The sequence below is a fragment of the Halichoerus grypus genome, chromosome 8, assembly GCF_964656455.1.
Source record: "Halichoerus grypus chromosome 8, mHalGry1.hap1.1, whole genome shotgun sequence".
NCBI lineage: Eukaryota > Metazoa > Chordata > Mammalia > Carnivora > Phocidae > Halichoerus > Halichoerus grypus.
This window is the reverse complement of record NC_135719.1, coordinates 112,419,303-112,440,946: the sequence shown is the minus strand read 5'-3', so window position 1 is coordinate 112,440,946 and position 21,644 is coordinate 112,419,303. Positions and strand designations below refer to the sequence as shown.

Here is a 21,644-nt window from a genome sequence, read left to right as displayed (position 1 = left end):
AGGAAACTCCATATTGTTTTCCACAGTGGCTGTACCAATTTGCATTCCCACCAAAAGTGCCCGAGGGTTCCTTTTTCTCCACATTCTCGCCAACACTTGTTGTTTCTTGAGTTTTTTGTTTAGCCATTCTGACAGGTGTGAGGTGATACCTCATTGTGATTTTGGTTTGCATTGTCCTGCCGATGGGTGATGTTGAGCATCTTTTCATGTGTCCGTTGGCCATCTGAATGTCTTCTTTGGAGAAATGTCTGTTCATGTCTTTTGCTCATTTTTAAATTGGACTACTTGGTTTTTTAGTGTTGAGTTGTATAAGTTCTTTATATTTTTGGATACTAAAAGTGTATGTCAGATATGTCATTTGCAAATATCTTCTCCCCTTCATCAGGTTGTTTTTTAGTTTTGTTGATTGCTTCCTTTGCTGTGCAGAAGCTTTTTGTTTTGATGTAGTCCCAAAAGTTTATTTTTGCTTTTGTTTCCCTTCCCTCAGGAGACATACCTAGAAAAATGTTGCTATGGCTGATGTCAGAGAAATTACTACCTGTGATCTCTTCTAGAATTTTTATGGTATCAGGTTCCCCATTTAGGTCTTTAATCCATTTCGAGTTTATTTCTGTGTATGGTGTAAGAAGGTGGTTTAGCTTCTTTCTTTTGCATGTAGATGTACAGTTTTCCCATCACTGTTTGTTGAAGAGACTGTCTTTATTGCATATTCTTGCCTCCCTTGTTGAAGATTAATTGACCATATAATTGTGGGCTTATTTCTGGGCTCTCTGTTCTGTACCATTGGTTTATATGTCTGTTTTTGTGCCAGTACCATACTGTTTTCATTACTATGGCTTTGTAGAATATCATGAAATCTGGGATTGTAATACCTCAAGTTTTGTTCTTTTTAAGCTTGCTTTGGCTATTCAGGGTCTTGTGATGTTCCATACAAATTTTAGTATTATTTGTTCTAGTTCTGTGAGAAATACTATTAGTATTTTGATAAGGATTGCATTAAATCCGTAGATTGCTTTGGGTAGTATGAACGTTTAAACAATATTTGTTCTCCCAGTCTGTGAGTATGGGTTATCTTTCCATTTGTTTGTGTCATCTTCTATTTCTTTCATCAATGTTTTATAGTCAGAGTACAAGTCTTTCACCTCCTTTGTTAAGCTTATTCCTAGGTATTTTATTATTTTTGGTGCAATTGTAAGTGGGACTGTTTCATTAATTTCTCTTTCTGCTACTTCATTATTGGTGTATAGAAATGCAACAGGTTTCTATATATTGATTTTGTATCCTGCTAACTTAATGAATCCATTTATCAGTTCTAGTAGTTTTCTGGTGGAGTCTTCAGGGTTTTCTATATAGAGTATCATGTCATCTGCAAACAATGAAATTTTTACTTACCAATCTGGATACCTTTTATTTCTTTTTCTTGTCTAATTGCTGTGGCTCAGACTTCCAGTACTATGTTGGGGGAAAAAAAAAACTTGTGAGAGTGGACGTTCTTGTCTTTTTCCTGATCTTAGGGAGAAAGCTATCAGTTTTTCACCATTGAGTATGCTGTTAGCTGTGGGGTTTTCATATAAGACCTTTATTATGTTGAGGTATGGTCACTCTAAACCTACTCTGTTGAGAGTTTTTATCATGAAAAATGTCATACTTTGTCAAATGCTTTTTCTGCATCTATTGAAATGATCATATGGTTTGTCTCCATTCCTTTGTTGACATGATGTATTATGTTGATTGATTTGCAAATATTCAACCATACTTGCATCCAAGGAATATCCCACTTGAATCCTGATGAATAATTTTTTTAATGTACTGTTGGATCCAGTTTGCTAATATTTTGTTGAGGATTTTTGCATCTGTGTTCATCAGAGATATTGGCCTGTAATTTCCCTTTTTTGTAGTGTCTTTACATGGTTGTGGTATCAGGGTAATGCTGGCTTCATAGAATGAATTGGGAGGCTTTCCTTTATCCTCTATTTTTTTGGAATAGTTTGAGAAGAATAGGTATGAACTCTTCTTTAAATGTTTGGTAGAATATACCTGCAAAGCCATCTCATCCTGGACTTTTGTTTGTTGGGAGTTTTATGATTGCTGATTCAATTTCATTGCTGGTAATCAGTCTGTTCAAATTTTCTATTTCTTCCTGATTTAGTTTTGGGGGCTTATATGTTTCTAGGAATGTTTCCATTTCTTCTATGTTGTCTAATTTGTTGGCATATAATTTTTCATGATATTATTTTACAATCCTTTTCTGTTTTGTTTTCTGTGGTGTTGGTTGTGATTTCTCCTCTCTCATTTCTGATTTTGTTTGAGTTCTCTCTTTCTCTCTCTTTTACGATAAGTCTGGCTAACGGTTTATCAATTTTGTTTACATTTTCAAAGAACCAGCTCCCGACTTTATCCATCTGTTTTATTGGGTTTTTTTCTTAATTTTTATTTCATTTATTTCTGCTCTAATCTTTCTTATTTCCTTCATTCTATTGGCTTTGGGCTTTGTTCTTTTTTTCTAGCTCCTTTAGGTATAAGGTTAGGTTGTTTATTTGAGATTTTTCGATCTTCTTGGGGTAGGCCTGTGTTGCTATAAACTTCCCTCTCAGAACAGCTTTTATTGCACCCCCAAAGATTTTGGACTGTTATGTTTTCATTTTCATTTGTCTCCATGTATTTTTTTATTTCCTCTTTGATTTCTTAGTTGACCCATTCATTGTTTAGTAGCATATTTAAGTTACATATATATGTTCTTTCCAGATTTTTCTTGTGGTTGATTTCTAGTTTCATAGCATTGTGGTTGGAAAGGATGCATGGTATGATTTGTCTTTTTGAGTTTGCTGAGATTTGTTTTGTGGCCTAATATGTGATCTATTCTGGAGCATGTTCCATGTGTACTTGAAAAGAATATGTATTCCACTGTTTCAGGATGGAATATTCTGAATATATGTGTTAAATCCATTTGGTCCAACGTGTCCTTCAAAACCACTGTTTCCTAGTTGATTTTCTGTATGGATGATCTATCCATTGATGTAAGTGGGGTGTTAAAGTCTCCTATTATTATTGTATTACTATTGTTTCTTTTTTGATGCTGTTTGCTATGTATTTGGGTGCTCCCATGTTGGGGGCATAAATATTTACAAATATCTTCATGTTGGATTGTTCCCTTTATGATTATGATTCCCTTTATGATTCTTTTTCTCTTATTACAGTATTTTAAAGTGTATTTTGTCTGATATAAATATTACTATCCTGACTTTATTTTCACTTCCATTTGCATGATAAATGCTTTTCCATCCCTTCACTTACGATCTGCATGTGTCTTTAGGACTGAAATGAGTCTCTTGTAGGTAGCATATAGATGGGTCTTGTTTTTTTAATCCATTCCATTACCATATGTCTTTTGTTTGGAGTGTTTAGTCCATTTACATTCAAAGTAATTACTGATAGGTATATACTTAGTGCCATTTTGTTACTTGTTGTATTGTTGTTTTTGTAGTTCTTCTCTGTTCTTTTTTTCCTCCTGCTTGCTTCTTTCACATTTTGCTGGCTTTTTAGTGACATACTCAGATTCCTTTCTCTTTATTTTTTGCATACCTATTACTGGTTGTTTATTTGTGGTCTCCATTAGATTTATATAACTTCTTATACATATAGAAGTTTATATTAAGTTGATGGTCACTTAAGTTTGAACCTATGCTAAAAGCACTGAATTTTTACTCTCTCCCACCCCCAACATTTTAGGTATATGGTATCATATTTCACATTCTTGTACTTTGTGAATCCCTTGACTGATTTTTATAGATATACTTTTATGCTTCCTACTTTCTTAGTACTGCTTATGGTCTTTCCTTTCCACTCAAAGAATCCCCCTTAACATTTCTTGTAAGGCTGATGTAGTGGTCATGACCTCCTTTAACTTTTGATTGTCTGGGAAACTCTTTATCTCTCCTTCTATTCTGAATGATAGCCTTGCTGAATAAAGTATTCTTGGATGCAGGATTTTTTCCTTTTAGACTTTAAATATATCATGACACTCCCATCTGTCTGTGATGTTTCTGCTGAAAAAAAATCATCTGATAGGCTCATGGGGTTTTCCTTGTATGTAACTTTCTTTTCTCTTGCTGCTTTAAGAATCCTCTCTTAATCACTACATTTTGCCATTTTAATTACCACATATCTTGGTGTGGACCTCCGTGGGTTGATTTTGTTGGGGGTTCTCTGTGCATCCTAAATCTGGATGTCTATTTCCTTCTCCAGATTAGGGATGTTTTCAGCTATTATGTCTTCAAATAAATTTTCTGTCCCCTTTTCTCTCCCTTCTCCTGGGATCCCTATAATGTGAAAGTTATAACACTTGATGATATCGTTGAGTTCCCTTAATCTATTTTCATTTTTATTAGTCTTTTTTTCTCTCTCCTACTCAGCTTGATTGTTTTCTATTACTTTATCCTCCAGGTCACTGATACATTCTTCTGCTTTCTCTAGTTTACTATTTATTCCCTCTAGTGTATTTTTTATTTCAGTTATTGAGTCCTTCATCTCTAATTGATTCTCTTTTATGTTTTCTATCTCTTTGTTGAGAGTCTCACTGAGGTCCTCGACTCTTTTCTCAAGTCCAGTGAGTATCTTTATGACCATTACTTTATATTATCATACCTATTACTTATTTCCATTTCATTTGTCTCTCTTGCTGTGATTTTATCCTATTCTTTCATTTGGGACATATTCTTCTGTCTCCTCATTTTCACTGACTCTCTGTGTCTGTTCCCATGTGTCAGGAATATCAGCTATGTCTCCTGCTCTTGAAAGTGGTGGCCTTATGAAGAAGAGGTCCTGTAATGCCCTGCAGTGCAGTGTTCCCTGTTCACCAGAAATTCGTGCCTCAAGGGGTCTCCTATGTGTGTTGCATGTACCCTACTTCTGTGGTGGAACCATGTTTGCCTTCAGTCCAGCTGTCTGCAATGGTCCTCTCTGACTATTGTGGGCAGGACTTTGTCCCTGTGCTGTTAGTGAGCCAGTCTGGGGTCACCTTGGGCTTGAGCTGAGTCAGACTAGGCATTTGCTGGAGCTGTGGTAGCACTGAACTGTAAGGTGCTTTGCAGTGTTGTCCTCTTGAGAACCTTTCACTGGTGGGTGGGGCCTGCAGTCAGACCAGATGTCTGCCCCCAGCCCACTGCTGGGGTCTAAATCAGACAAATGTGTATGGTTATCTTCCCCTCTCCCTGGGACAGGAGTCACTTTGGAATGGTGCTGGCCTCAGTCAGGGATGCTTGCACATTGCCAGGCTTGGGGCACTGCTTTGGATGCACTCCTGCTAAGGGTGGGTCTACAAGAGAATACGGGTGAGTGCATGTTGTTAGAAAATTGTGTGCTGGTCTGCTGCAGGAGGGGACCTGTGGCCTGGAGAACTGCCAAGGGCAGGTCTGTAGAAGAATGCAGAGGTGGGGCATGAGGTGCCAGCAAGGTCACTGCTGGTCTGCTGTGGGAGGGACCTGGAGCCACGTTAGAAAACTGCCTTACCAGATTGGAGGGGGGAGGTTTGAGGAACAGCATAAGGGCAGGGCGTGCTGTTAGCAAGCTAGGCAGGAGTGTTCAGGCTGCACTGGTTCCTGAAGGTGTCTATGTATCTAGTATGGGGGTCTGGGAAGGGAAATGGTGCCTGCCAATCCCTTTGTTCTTGGAGAAGTCTCCCAAAGATCCCTGCTCCTCCAGTACATGGTCTGAGATTGGTAAATAAATCTCCTTCCTGTGTACCCCAGGCATTTTTCAAACTGCCGCTTCCATGCTGCATCTCAGTGGAGCTGTTTGTTGTGATTTATCTTTAAGGGTGGGAACTCAGTTTTCTATTGCTCTCCACCCATCCCAGAGCCCAACCCACTGATTTTTAAAGTTCTAGGTGTTAAGCCCCACTAACTGTAAGAACTCACAAAGTTAAGCCCATCTGGTTTTTAAAGCCAATGTTGTGGGGATTCATCTTCCCGGTGCGGGCCCCCCATGTCTGGGGTGCCTGGTGAGGGGTCTTTTCCTTTCCCCTCTCTATGTCTGTAGTCCCTCCCTCCTATGGATCAGTTTGGCTCCTGACCATGTCTCTGCCCTTGCTATCCTTTTCAATGTGGCCTCTTCTCTACATTTAGTTGTGGAGAGAGAGTGTGTTCTGCCAGTTTTCAGGTTGTTTACTGGGTTATTTGCCCTGATGTGGGTGCTACCTATGTGTATCTGTGGGACAAAGTGTGCTTAGGATTCTCCTATTCTGCCATCTCTCATTGTGGTTTTGATTTGCATTTCCCTGATGATTAGTGATGTTGAGGATTTTTTCATGTGTGTGTTGGTCATCTGTATGTCTTCTTTGGAAAAATATCTTTTCCTGTCCTCTGTGCATTTTTTAACTGGATTGTTTGGGTTTTTTGGTGTTGAGTTGTATAAGTTCTTTATATATTTTTTTATATTAACACTTTATCAGATATATCATTTGCAAATATCTTCTCCCATTCATTAGGTTGCCTTTTGTTTTGTTAATGGTTTCCATCACTGTGCAAAACTTTTTATTTTGATGTAGTCCCAGTAGTTTATTGTTGCTTTTGTTTCCCTTGCTCAAGGAGATATATCTAGGAAAATATTTTTATGGCTGATGTCAAAGAAATTACTGCCTATGTTTTCATTAAGAATTTTATGGTTTCCAGTCTCACATTTAGGACTTTAATCCATTTTGAGTTTATTTCTGTGTATAAGGTAGTAAAATAGTCCAGTTTCATTCTTTTGCATGTAGGTGTGCTGTTTTCCCAGCACCATTTATTTTTATTTTTTAAGGGGGGAGGAGGGTTAGAAGAAGAGGGAGAGAGAGAATCTCAAGCAGACTCCATGCCCAGCATGGAGCCCAACTTGGGGCTCAATCCCACAGTCCTGAGATCATGACCTGAGCTCTGAAATCAAGAGTCAATGCTTAACTGACAGAGCCACCCAGGTGCCCCTAAAAGCACTAAGTTTTTACTAACCCTGCACACGTTTTATGTATATGATGTCATACTTTACATTTAAAAAAAATTGTGTATCCTTTGACTGATTTTTATAGATATAATTGATTTTACTCCTTTTGTGCGTTACCTCCATATTGGTTTTATAAGTGATTAATATACTTTTACTATACGTTTGAATTTACTTGTGAAATCTTTTTCCTTTCATAGTTTTCTTACTCCTGATTATGGCATTTTTTCCCACTTAAAGAATTCCCTTTAACATTTCTTATAAGGGGGGCACCTGGGTGGCTCAGTCGTTAAGCGTCTGCCTTCGGCTCAGGTCATGATCCCAGGGTCCTGGGATCGAGTCCTACATCGGGCTCCCTGCTCGGCAGGAGGCCTGCTTCTCCCTCTCCCACTCCCCCTGCTTGTGTTCCTGCTCTCGCTATATCTCTCTCTGTCAAATAAATAAATAAAATCTTTAAAAAAAAAAAAAAGAATACTTTAAAAAAAAAAAACAAACATTTCTTATAAGGCAGGTTTAGTGGTCATGAATTCTTTTAACTTTGGGAAACTCTCTCTCTCTCCTTCAATTCTGAGTAACAGCTTTGCTGAGTAGAGTATTCTTGGTTGCAGGTTCTTTTTTCTTTCAGCACTTTGACTATGTTATGCCATTCTCTTCTGGCCTGTAAAGTTTCTACTGAAAAATCAGCTGATAGGTTTATGGGATTTCCCTTGTATATACTGTTTTCTTTTACTCCTTTTAAAATTCTCTCTTTATCACTATGTTATGCCATTTTAATTACTATGTGTGGACCTCCTGGCATTAATTTTGTTGGGTGCTCTCTCTGCCTCCTGGATCTGGATGTCTCTTTCCTTTCTCAGATTAGGGAAGTTTTCAGCTATTATTTTTTTCAAATAAATTTTCTGCCTCCTTCTCTCTCTCTCCTGGAATCCTTACAATGCACGTGTTATTATGCTTGATGACATCACTTAGTGCCCTTAACCTATTCTCATTTTCTATTATATTTTTTGTTTGCTTTTCAGCTTGGTTGCTTTCCAATACATCTGTCTTCCAGATCACTGATCTGTTCTTCTGCCTCCTCTAATCTGCTCTTGATTTCCTCTAGTGGACTTTTCATTGCAGTTATTGAGTTCTTCATCTCTGGTTCTGTTTTATATTTTGTATCTCTTTATTGAAGGTCTGAGATCCTCCACTCATTTCTCAAGCCCGGTGAGTAATCTTATGACCATTAATTTGAGTTGTTTTTCAGGGATATTGCTTATCTCTGTTTCATTTGGCTCTTTTGCTGTGGTTTTATCCCTGTTTTTTCATTTGGCACTTATTCCTCTGCCTCCTCATTTTGTCTAACTCTGTTGTTGTTGTTGTTTTTCTATGTATTATAAAAGTCAGCTACATCTCCTGATCTTGAAAGTAAGTAGTGGCCTTATGAAGAAAAGGTCCTGTGGTACCCAATGGTGCAGTGCTCCCTGTTCACCAGAGCTGGGCACTTCAATGGCATCTAACCTTTGTGGGTTGTGTTCGCCCCACTGTTGTGGCTGAACCACGTTTCCCTATAGTCAAGTCCATTGCAATGGCCCTCTTTGCCTGTTTTATGTGCCCCAGGCAGGGTTTGGTCTCTGTGCTGTTAAAGGGACAGTCTGGGGCTGCTGAGGGCTTGTGGTTAGGTGCTGTCAGCATTCAAACCAGATGCCCCCTCGCAGCCCATCTGCTGGGGCTGTCATTGCACAGAGCCATAGGTCACTCTCCTTTCCTTGTCCCCTGAGAGGCTTCATTGGTGGGCGGGGCTTGCCCTCAGATCAGATGCCTGCCCCCAGTCAGTCTGCTGGGGCTGCCGGCTCACTGATCAGCAGGGCACTCTCACTGTGCTGCCAGCCATAAGGTTCAGCTGCTGGGACTGTGGGTACACTGGCATGTTTTGTGGATATCTTCCTCTCTCCCCAGGGCAGGAGTCACTTTGGAGGGATGTCTTTGGAGTTATGGCAGGTTGGATTGGGCCTGTCTGCAGGGGAATACAGGGGCAGGGCGCTAGTCAACAAGATAGGTGGAGAGCATTCATGCTGCTTCCTGCAAGTGTCTGGCGAACAAGGTTGGGGGTAAGCAGGGAGGAAGAGAAATGGCACCCACCACCACTTTTGTTCTATAATGGTCTCCTAAAGATCCCTGCCCCTCCAACATACGTTCTGAGATTAGTAAATAAATCTTCCTGTATACCCCAGGTGCTTTCAAACAGCTGCGTCTATGCTGTGTCTCAGCAGGATTGTTTGTTATGCTGGCTCCTTAAGGGTGGGGACTCGGTTTCCTACTGTCCTCTAGCACTCCAGCTCTCCCAGAGTTAAGCCTACTGATTTTTAAAGTACCAGAGTTAAGCCCTGTTGATTGTAAAGACTCATGAATTTAAGCCCCACTGGTTTTCAAAGTTAAATGTTATGGAGACTTGTCTTTCCAGTGGGGGTCCCTCATGCCTGGGGTGCCTGGCATGAGGTCTGATCTTCTGGCTTCTTGTGGTATCTCTCCTGTTTGTGGTTGGTTTTGCTGGGGTTTGGGTTCCCAACCATGTCTCTGCCACTCCTACCCTTTTCAGTGTGGCCCCCTCTCTATGAGTCGGTTCTGCTAGTCTTTGAGTCACTTTCAAAGATAGTTGCACAGATATGGCTGTTAGTTCAGTGTGTCCATGGCTTGAGATGAGCTCAGGATCCTCTTACTACACCATCTTCCCAGAATCGAATCAACTCTGGAGTTTTAAATATCAAGTTTTTCTAAGGGAAGATATACATAGCCTCTGCTGATGATTCAGGAATTAATTATAACCGCTCTCTGAATGTGGTTCAGGCAGTCTAATACACTGGTGCCCTGCTTATTTAACTCTGAGATAATTGTGGGTTTTATGTTTGAGCAGGAAAAAGTGAAGCAAGAACTCAAATACTTACGAGATCAAGAAAGCCGTAAGATTAAAAGTCACTTTGAAACTCTAAAGAACTTAGAAAATGAAATCTATGTGCATGACTTAAAAGTAGATGTTTTGCTCCTGGAAAATGAAAAATTAAGAAAAGTAAGTTCAAGGGCACTTCACTTTGCATGATAGTTTTGGTTAATTGCCTAGACCTATAATAGTTACAAGAGAAAAGGAGATTGTATCTCTTAAAACTTTTGAAATAAAGACTATATATGAAACAATGCACAAATCATAAGTGAACACGTAATGAATACACATGGGCAACCAGCACCCAGATCAAGAAACAAAGCATTAACAGTATCCAGATATCTTCTATGTCCTTTCCTGTCACTAACCTCCCCACAAGGTAAAGTAACAGTATATTGGCTTCTAAGACCAAAGACTAGTTTTGTCTGTTTCTGAACATTATATGTATGGAATGATACAATATGCACTCTTGCTTAATACTTTGTTTGCAAGGTACATCTTTATTATATTGAATGCAGTTATGGTTTGTTTGACCTTAGTGCTGTATATAGTATTCAAGTGTATAACTATACTACAATTTATATACTCTCTTGCTGGGGGGTTAGAGAATTTCTAGCTGGGGCTGTTACAAATATAGTTACTGTGAACATTCTAGTACATGTGTTTTCAGGAACATACGTACATATTTCTGTTGGGTGTACCCCTCAAGTGGAATCGCAGAGCCATAGGGATGTGGACCATCCACTCTCGTGCACAGTGCCATCTCCCAAAGAAGTTGCAAAAATTGCCACTCCCAGCAGGGTATGTGAGAACACCACTGGTTCCACATTCTCACCAAACTTTGGTTATTTTATTTTTTTTTTTTTCCACTTAACCATTCTGGAGAGTGTGTAGTGGTATCCCATTGTGGTTTTAGTTTGCATTTTCCTGCTGATCAATGAAGCATCTATTTATATGTTGGTGGCCATTTTGTATACCTCTTTGTGAAGTACCTGTTCAAGTGTTTTGCCCATTTAAAAACTAGGTTGTCTGTCAGTTTTGTATTGATTGTATCATTTTTTTCAGTAAACCACAATGACCTCAAGGTGAGGATCTGTATCCATGTATCCCAAGTGTTTTGCACAATGGCTCACATGGAAAAGGGATTCAGTCCCATGTTATGCTCACAATAACCCATTAATGTGGATAATATATTATGTCCCTTTTATAGATGAGGAAACCGAGACTCTACATTTTTAATAATTTTTAATAGCTAGAAAAATAAAAACAGTCCAATGGCAGTAAGACTCTAAGTAAGGGAAAAATCTTTTACCTGTTTGGGTACTCTTTTTCATCAGGTAAATGGCAGCAGTTATCCACCAGTATTATGTGCTTTTGGCAGAATTAATATGGCATAAGAGGTACTAATGTACTTTGAAAAGGTAAATGTGCTCCAGAGCCCAGGTACCAGCATCACTAACCTGCACATGTGCAATACATCTTCATTCTTCTAGTCCTTGAAACAGTCTTATAAGGCATTTCTTTTGCCCATGGAAATATTCCACAAGATTGTCTTCCTATCAAGATGACATAGATTATTTATTAAAATACTTGGAATTTTTTTTGCTACTTTGGTAATGGATAAGCAAATGGATGACTATGTGAAAAATTGATTCTGAAAGTTCTGTTTTCTAATTTATTGTCCATCTACTAGGTCCTGAATGACGCTATGCTGTTATCTTATTCACTCCCTACTCTGTTCTGCTGGTTACATTGCTTCTCTCAGCAGACATTCTAAGCACCCACTGAGTCCTTGGGGAAGGCTCAGTGAATAGAGAGATCAATAAGACACCACCCCAAGTTCTTAGGAAGCTCATCACCTACCTGAGGAAATGAGAAAATAAATGGATAAATTAGAATTCAGTATGTTTATACATCTGAGAGTTATGGGAAACCAGCCGAACTAGGCAAGTCTTACAAACTGTGGTCCACATTCAAAGAGGGGCAGGAATGACGACTTTGACTTGGCCTACAGGGGTTTTTACTCTGGTTTACTACAAAACCAGTCAACAAGCCATGCAGACTGACACAAGATCAAGGCCCCATGAGTAGACCCTATAACCTGCTTATAAACAGTTCTGTGTCTCCTGTGGTACTAGATGTGATTTCTAAGATTTTTTTTTTGTATCAGTGATTTGTAGTATTTGACTATTTCCCTCTTGAAACTGAGCCAGTGCCATGTTTATATCCAAAGCCCATGCTTTCAGAGTTCCCAGAGACTTTAGAGTTTAGCATTGCCTGAGCATTGGGTGGTCAGAAAAGAAAGCGACGACTTTAATACTAACCAAACCATTACTACCACCATCACCCAGCCCAGTGTCACATCTGAATGGAGTGAGCAATTCTGTGGGGTCTCCAGACTTGAGAAATCCTCTCTCTGAAGTCTTACGCGAACTCCTCCAGTCTGGAAGCACGGCTGCCTTGGTACATTTCCTGCACACACATTTTGCATACAGAACACTTTTTTGTTTGTAGGCACAATGCATTTAGGCAGAATACCTTTTAATTTCTTTTTGTGGCAAGTTATATTCAGAATGCCATGTTTATTTGGGTGCTTAAATGTTTACTGGGAAGCTGGATCCTTTATCTCCCTCACCAGAATGCAGGCTTGACAAGGGCTCTGGTCACCACTATAACCCTTGTTCTGAGAACAGTCAGTGGCATGGAGAAGAATCAATAGATGTGTGCCAAATGACTGCATGGATAATTAATTTACAGTAACTAAACTGCTTAAAGCAATCACATGTCTTTCATTTCCAGTATATTGCATACATGAAGAACAAGATAGAGCAATACAGAAAAGGAGAGGAAGACCTCAAGTCCATGTCAAGTGACCTGTCTTGTCAACTGACGGCTCATCAGAGTAAGTAATGTGTTAGGGATGATCTGAACATATAAAAAATAATTTTTTTGTTTATTTAAATTTTACTGACTTGCATACAATAAAATGAACCCATCTAAAGTTCAACGAGTTTTGATAAATGTACATACCACTGTAACCACTGCCACTTCAAGCAAGATAGAGAACATTTTATCCCTGAAAAATTCTCTTATGTCCCTTGGTAGTTGGTTTCCCACTCTACCTCCAGTGTCTGGAAACCATTGATCTGCTTTCTTTCTTTTAAGATTTTATTTTTTTATTTTAGAGAGAGAGATTGAGAGTGAGAGAGAGCACAAGAGCAGGGGGAGGAGCAGAGAGGGAAGGAGAAGAAGGGGGAAAGAATCTCAAGCAGACTCCATGCTGAGAATGGAGCCTGATGTAGGGGCTCAATCTCATACCCTGACATCATGACCTGAGCCAAAACCAAGAGTCGAAGCTTAACCAGCTGAGCTACCCAGGTGCCCCTGATCTGCTTTCTGTCACTAAGGATTAGATACAAATGGAATGATGGAATACTCACACTTTTGTACCTGGATTCTTGCACTCAGGAAACTTTTTTTTAGATCCATTCATGTTGTTGTATGTGTCATTGCTTTGCTGCTTTTTATAGCTGTATAGTAGTATTCCTTTATGTAGCTATACCGTATTTTGTTTATCCATTCACCATTTGAAGGACATTTGGATTGTTTCCAGTTTTTGGTTACTATATGCTTACATGTATTTTTGTGAATATTTGTTTTCATTTCTCTTGGGTAAATACTGAGGAGTGGAATTGCTGGGGTGTATGGTTAGTGTATGTTTAACTTTATAAGAAACAGCCAAAACAGTTTGCCAGAGTAGGTGTGCAAATTCCTCATCCCACTAGCAATGGGATACTCCACATCCTCACCAACATTTAAAATTGTCAAAATACTTAAAATTGTTAACATTTAACCCATTTTATAATGGTATTTCATTGTGATTTTTATTTGCATTTCTCTGATAACTGATGCTGCTGAGTATTTTTTCATGTGCTTTTTGGCTGCTTGTATCTCATCCTTTGTGAAGTGTCTTGAACCAATTATCTATTGCAGCATAACAAATATTACAGATTATTTCCTTTGCTCCTGAATTGGTCATTTGGTCGGAGCCTGGTGGATACCACTCATGTCTCCTCCACATGATATCAGCTGGGGCAACTTGGTAGCTGGGGGTAACTCAGCAGCTGAGGACTGGAGTCATCTGAAGACACATCCACTCACTCAGTGTGCCTGGTGTTGCTGTTGGCTCACAGCCAGAGTCTCCATGTAGTTGCTTGGCCTGCTGTGGGCCAAAAGCTAACATCCCAGGTCCAAGGGGAGGCGACATGGATGCCACCGCTAATGGGAGGGGTGTCGGCATCACGTTGTGGGAAGAGCATGTGGGATGGAGTATATTGTGGGGCCATCTCTGGAAAATACAGTCTGCCACATTTCTGTCCAAATCTTTGGCTCATTACTTTGTGTTGTTTGTGTTGTTGAGTTAAAATCTTTGTGTATTCTGGAAATGAGTCCTTTTTCAGTGTGAGGCTTGACTTTTCATTTTCTTAATATTGTCTTGAAAAGAGCAAAAGTTTTTCCTGTGGAAAAGTCACTTTATCGATTTCATCTTTTAAGGGTAGTACTTTTTGTGTCCAAGACGTTTTTGCCTAAGCCAAGTTCTCAAAGATTTTCTGTTTTCTTTATAAGTTTTTAGTTTTAGCTTTTATGTCTAGTTCTCCAATTCATTTCAAGCTCATGTTTTTGTACGGTGTGAAGAGTTGAATTTCATGTTTTCTCTTATGTATATCCAGTTGTTCTAGCATCATTTTTGAAAAGCCTATCTTTTTAGCATTGTACTACCCGAACGACTTTTTCAAAAATCAATTTTATAAGTCTGTTCCTTATTCTGACTTAATACAAATACCACACTGTCCTGATTACTGTAGTTTCATGTTCAGCCTGGAAATCAGGTAGCATAAGTTCTCCGCGATTGTGCTTCTCCCTTAGAATGATTTTGGCTATTATAGGTCCCTTGATTTTCATACAAGTTTTAAAGTCAGCTTATTAATCTATAATTGCATACCTGCTGGGATCTTAATTGGGTTTGTGTTGAATCTGCAAATCAATTTGAGGAGAATTGACATCTTAACAAAATTAAGTCTTCCAATCCAAGAACACAGTATACTTCTCCATTTATTTAGAACTTATTTTTCTTAGCAAGATTTTGCAGCTTTTAGGTGCTGTATTAGGGGTCCTCAAGACCATCCTTAGGCTCACTGATCAGCTAGGATTTACCAGGCTCAAGTTGTTATGCTTAGTGTCCATTACACTGAAGGATACGGAGTAAAATCAGCAAAGGGAAAAGGCGCATGGGTGTAAGTGTGGAGGAAACCAGATGCAAACCCAGTGTAGTTGCACAGATGCACTGAACTTCCCTAGGAATGATGCGTGACAGCACCTGCAGAGTGCTGCCAAGCAGGGGCACCCGGGCTTAGGCACCCGAGGTACTTATTGGAGGCTGTTGGTCATGAAGATGTGCAGTGCCTGTGGGGTTTCTCTTTTATGCTGTTAGGATGGTAAATTGCACCAATTCATTTTTGAATGTTAAACCAATCTGCTGAGATAAAACCCGCTTGTTCAAAAGCTATTATTGTTTTTATATATTGCTGGATTCAATTTGCTAATCTTTGTACAGATTTCTGTGTCTGTGTGCAAACCTGCCTTGTTCTGCTTGCACTTGGGTCTGGAAATAATTGCCCCCTGCAGAAAGCCGAGTGACCATAAGGTTTGCCTCATGTGTCACCCTTCTTTCAGGTATCCCATTTTGTGCTGCCTGCTGTCCAGTACCTGCAAACTGGATATTAAAACAGATGTATTTGGGGCGCCTGCTTGGCTCAGTCGGAAGAGCATGTGACTCTTGATCTCAGGGATGTGAGTTCAAGCCCCATATTGGGCATGAAGCCTACTAAAAAAAATAAATGATAAAAAAATATTTAATATATTTCCTCCTTGTTTACAGTGGGAGGGCAAGTCTGATCCAGTTATTCTGTCATTTTGGAAGTAGAAAGTTTTAGATAAACACAACTTTTGAAAAACAAATAGCATTACTTTCATAAAAATTTTCACATTATTTCTGTAACCTTTGCATTTTAAAAATCTTTATTTTAGCACAGTATTTGGATTTGTGGGCTGAATTTCAGACTACAGTTAAGGTGAGCTTTTTTTTTTGTTTTGCCTCCATAAATAGAATATTCCTAAAAATATTCACCGACCTAATAAGTGTGTGTGTGTGTACACGTGTGCCTGCATAAGGCAGGAGGTCAGGATTGAGGGGGAGTGACAGTGTTAGTACAACCATCATATCTTAACACGTGTGCTTTGTATTATTAAAAAACCAAAGTTCAACTGAGTGAATTTTAAATATCTTATTGGCTTTATTCAATGATTCATGAATCAGGCAGCATCCAAGCTAGCAGATTAAAAGATGCTCTGAAGAGCTATACAAAACAGAGGACTTTTATAGGCAGAAGGGAGCAGGAACCCGGAAGTTATACTAAGCACAAAAAGCAGGTTGGTTATTGCAAGATTACGTTCCTTTAGGGGATGGCAGGGATTATTAGGCAGATGACCTAACTAGTGCTGATTAGGTGATTCCTGACTGACTGGTGTAAAATTCCACTTCTGAGAGAGCCAAAACTGTAATGAAATCAATTCTGTTTGGTGATGTGAGGCTTAGCCTCAGTGACTCCTTTGCCACTGTTGTCTTATTTTTAGCGGTGTCAAATGTCACTATGAAATCTTAACCCTTTGGGAGATTGTCTGCCTACTCTACCAATTTGGTTAAAGAGAATGACATCTCACCCCCACCTGCAAACACAAACTGAACACATACTATTTTAGGACAAAGTTGTCAGATCTGAAGTCCATCTGTCCTCCATGTTTTACCAGCCCTGCTCCTTCTCCACCACTCCGTACTATAAAGTCTGGTAGGCTGGAGTTCAAATCCTGGCTTTGCCACTTGGGAGTATTTACAGTTTACATATGATCCTGGCTCTCAGCCTTTAATCTTTTTCAGATGAAGCTACTGAGGTTCAGAGTTTAAGTAACTTTGCCCAAGACCAAACAGTTAATGAACTTATGGGGATTTAAACCTCAGATCCAGCTTGGTTCCAAAGTTTTTTCTCTTCAGCTGTAAGCCATGCTGAATATGCTGTGCAGTTCCATGCGGCTCTGAAGGTGAGCTGGCTTCTTATGCCCTCACTGCCACCACCACCATCCTACCCAATTCAAAGTTAGAGTTCAGTGAGCATTCCATTAAATTCTCATTTGCTAATCCATTTTTCTGAGATCTTCTACAGAACTTTGTGAATGTGCTGTGGACATTTATTTTGCATGAATAATATCAATTTTGCATATATATTTTTGTCTTGGATATGATTCAGAATGTTTTTATTTATCTGGAATTTATATTCACACACCCCAAAATATTATTTTTTAAAGGAACTGGTAAACAGTGGTGATGAGATTTTGCAAGAAATAAAAAACCTGATAGAGAAGCTAAAGGAAAGAGATGAAAACATTGAGCGTATCAGCATTTGGCTACAAGGGAATCTTGAAGAGCTGCATTTTCTTATGGAACAGGAATCAGAAATAGACCTCCATAGTAAGTAACATCTCAAAAGCTTTGGGTTACAAAGAACTTGTTATTTTACTGTAACCAGTAATATCAAACAGGCATTTTAAAACTAACCAAATAACATAATTATCCCTAATAATCCATCCCCAATTTATGTCACATTCACCTAAATATTGCTTCTCATTTGTGGGGTCAAACGTGGTAATGCAACAGTGTTGGACAAATCTCCCTTCCACCTACATGAGTTTTCTAAATAACCGAATCTTAATTTTTCTGATTTTTTGAAGCTTATTTTAAACATTTTCCAAAGAAGTCTTTTTAAGTCCTTTTATACACTTCCTTATCTTCGTAAACAGAAGATATGTCATGTGAGACATGAGGGTCACAGAACTCTGTCCAGATTCTGGCTGTGGTGGGAAGAGGAGGTCAATTCTTGCACAGGTACAACCCAGAGAAGCCAGGGGTGGAATCCCTGGGGAAGGCAGGCTGGTGGCAGCAGAAAGGACTGGGGAAAGGGAGGAGAATGGAGTGTAGGAGAGAGTGGTGAAATGAAAATATCACCTAGTAAGGTTATTGAGTTTTCATTTTAAAGAATGTCACCATTAGATAAGCAATTTTAAAGGTGAGTTGTAGAAAGTGAAATGAGATAGAAAGTGATAGGATTGAAGTATTTGGTGAAACCAATGTTCTGAGGGTATTGCTTGACAAAAGAAATAATGTTTCCGTGACCAATGAAGACTCTTGTGGGTAAACTTTCTTATAAGCCAAAAAGCTGTTTCTGTGGTGCCGCTCAAGCCTGGTGACAGTTATCATGTGTAAGTGCATAGCAGGTCCCTGGTGGGCCCTGGTCACTTGGCAAAACTGTCTTTGGTAAGTCAGGCCATCCCCAGCAACTGTAGATCAAGCAGAATTTTAAGAGCTAAATCATTTCAAAGTGTCAGTTGCACTTTTTTTCACATGAGCGAGTCCTCCCTTTTTGTCTGAAACCTGATGGAATCTTTTATGTTGGAACAGATTTAAATAGACGATATTGAAAAGCTAAGCCCACTGAGTAACTAATACCATATCCCACCCCCCCCTTTTTTTTTTTTTTTTACATATTTTGAGGATGGTCTTATTGATAACTATATGGAAAGTAGAGAACTGTAGTGTGGAAATAAAGACCAACTACATGCAAACAAGCTGAGGCATAAAGCCTGGTACAGCAAGGGAGTGCGAGTCACCATCACTTGCTTTGGGCAGAGATCCAAAGGCAGGCAGGGGATGGGAAAGGTTTACTGTGAACGAAAAGGGAAGGTGTCAGCTGTGCTCTGATTGGAGGTTGTTGGCATGGGGAGCCTGGGGACAGCTAACTAGGAGCAGGACATCCTATGTGATTAGTAAGCATATTTGGCTTTCTCTGGTTGCTCCAAGGTTAGAAGGGTCAAAAAGTAGGGAAGATAGTGGTCATTGATGATGTTATGAATTCTGGGCCATTTGCAGAGTTTGTGGGTCAGAGAACTCCTCAGGCTGTAGTTTTCCTGCTCCTGGTGTAGTGGGAAAATCAGTTATCATACAAATGTATGTAAAAATCCCTTTAACAAGGGATTTTACAGGTGGACCAAAAGAACTATGAGAGAACCTAACCAGGAAAGAGACTTGACCCTAGTTAAGGAATGGGGAAGAGGTCTCTGAAGGACCAGAAATGGAGCTGAGATCACAAGGAAGGTTTCTGGCTTCTCTAACTCCGCTTATTTCTGCTCCTGGAACATTGGCACTATGTGGGCTTTGAAGGTAAGTGGACCTGGGCTCAGATCTTGGTTCTGTGTCTTACGTGTCATTTAACCTCTACTCCCCAGTTTCCCTGGTTGTAAAATATGGATAGTTAACAGCAAGTTACAAAGCATCAGACCCAAATTAGGCACTCCTCAGATTGCTTGAAATCTAGCGCCCTCCTGTGGGAGGTGACAGTCAGCCATGGCTCCTTGGATTACTTGACCATCTCTGAGCCACCTGTAATCTAGCTTTTGGGTTTTCCCTATTGAATGGCTGCTCTCAGGGATGGGACTTCTAGAGAAGCCTTTGATCTCTTCCAGCTCAACAGCCCTTGCCTGTCCTCTTCTGGACATCATCTGTCACTGCAGCCATGCAGGTCCTGGCCCTCTCCTTCAGGAACACTGCACCAGCTCCAGAAACACGTGGAGCACCTTTGAGCCTCACACCAGAGCAAATGCTGCAGTTACTAAGTTGAATAAGACCTGGTCCCTGAACCTCGAAGTGCATACACTGTGAGAACAAACAAGGAAATAGTGGATTCAAATACAAGGGACTCCTCTAGTGAGTGGCTATGAGAGGGTAAAGAGAGGCACCTCTAAGTCTTTTTTTAGGTGTTGGGAATACACAGGGATGTCTTCCTGAAAGGGCAGTAGACGTGCCCTGGCCGAGAACTGCGATGGCATGGCTGAGTGGGTATCTGCTGGGGGTTCCGAATGGCACGTGTGGAGGACAGGCTTGTCACAACTTAAAATGCCAGACTTCATCTTGAAAACAAAGATCGTTACTTTTTGCATTAACATTCCTTCTTGCAAATAAAAGGTAAACAAGTTAATTCTTAGGGTGTATTCCTAAATCAAATAAATAGTAACTGAGTATAGATTATTTTTTAAGTATTAAAAATAAATTTTAAAATTCTAAAAGTCCCCAAGTCTTATATAACTTGTTACAGTTAGATAAATTTGTGTATTAACCAAATATTTTCACTTGATATGTGCGCTACAGAAGACTTTTTTTTAGGCCAAGGGATATTTTAAAAGAAATACCAAATTTGTATACACGGTCACTTATCTTTTTGTTATGGTGATAAAAAGGACTTGATATAGTTTGATCATTTAATTCTGGAAAAGAAACATTAAAGCAGAATCAAAATTTCAGTAAGAAATAATTTTTTAAAAATCATTTGCTGAAAAATTTTCTAAAGGTCTCCTGGAAAAATTAAGATCTTAGGCCATACTCAAGTATTAGAATCACCTAGAAGAGGTTTAAAAAATCCTTCTGCTCAGCCTGTACCCTAGACCAATTCTGAATCTCTCAGGGCAGGACCCAGGCATGTTTTAGGCCTCTCTCCAGTGGGCTCCAATGGGCAGCCAAATCTTGCAAACCAACAGTTTTAGACAAATACATAACCATGTAATTGTTAAATTTATCAATTGACCCAAATTAATCAAAATATTTTGACCTTTAAGTTACCTATCCAGCACTGGTTAGCAAATAATTACCATGCACTATAGCAGTGAGAGTTGTAATGCCCTATAAGGATCTAAATAAAAACTGAACAAAGCTGAGTAGGGTGATTTGTATTTTTAATGATCACGATTTAACAGATCATTTAGTAACATTGGCAACCATAGTTGCTATGAATTGTTCTGGTCTTGTTCTTAAAGCAAATGCAGATACATATTTAAGTATTCCTGAAACTGTTTGCATTTGAAGAATTATAATTACTTGCATGATTTTTTCCTCTTGCATATGCATTTTTCTGCTAGAAGAGGAGATCAGAGAAGATAATTAATTGTTAAAATGGCTCCAAATGTAGAGGGACAGATATGGTCCTGGTAATCAGATACATGGCTCCCTACGCTTCCCTTCCCCATACCAAGTCCCAGATTATACAACTGTCCAATTGAGGATTCTTTGGGAAATTTAGAATTTTAATGTACGCTAATAACAACCCAAACTTGTGTGACATACACAGAATTTTCACATTTTTACTCCTACAGAAAAGAAGAAACACATTTCTATCAAAAAAGTCCATCCCCCGGGGGTTGAATGTACTATGAAAAACATTAACAAAGAAAAACTAACAAAATAACTTCAAGGCTACACCTGCTGTGAATTTAAAAGGCAAAAACAAAACTACAAAACAAGTGAGTGCACTTTCATATTTTGCAGTGGTCAATGGATGTCTTAAGTTGATTAACAAACCTGCATAATCCCCACTAAACAGAATCGGTAAATAACCTTCTAAACAATACAGATGGATAAAATGGTCAGATTATTAGGTTAAGTGCCTAAAACTTTATTTTGCTCCCATATGAATCTCTCAAAGGCTTCCGGGCATAAAAATCGCAGCGCACACCTATCAATAACTAACCACAGGAAAACTATATATTGTATATATTCTGTATTTAGTTTAAGAAGGCATCAGTTGTAAGATGCATCCTAATT

At 39.2% G+C, this 21,644-nt stretch overlaps 1 protein-coding gene across 1 annotated transcript in view; it reads left to right on the top strand.

Moving 5' to 3' along the window:
* Positions 1-21,586, top strand: part of CCDC175 (coiled-coil domain containing 175) — a 62,685-nt gene extending 41,099 nt beyond the window's left edge. Inside the window, exons 16-20 of the mRNA XM_078053771.1 lie at positions 9,863-10,015; positions 12,686-12,788; positions 15,974-16,017; positions 17,306-17,468; positions 21,197-21,586. Coding sequence (XP_077909897.1) covers positions 9,863-10,015; positions 12,686-12,788; positions 15,974-16,017; positions 17,306-17,468; positions 21,197-21,288 — 555 coding nt within the window. The 3' untranslated portion in view covers positions 21,289-21,586. The remainder of the gene's footprint in view (positions 1-9,862; positions 10,016-12,685; positions 12,789-15,973; positions 16,018-17,305; positions 17,469-21,196) is intronic.
* The last annotated feature ends 58 nt before the right edge of the window (positions 21,587-21,644 follow it).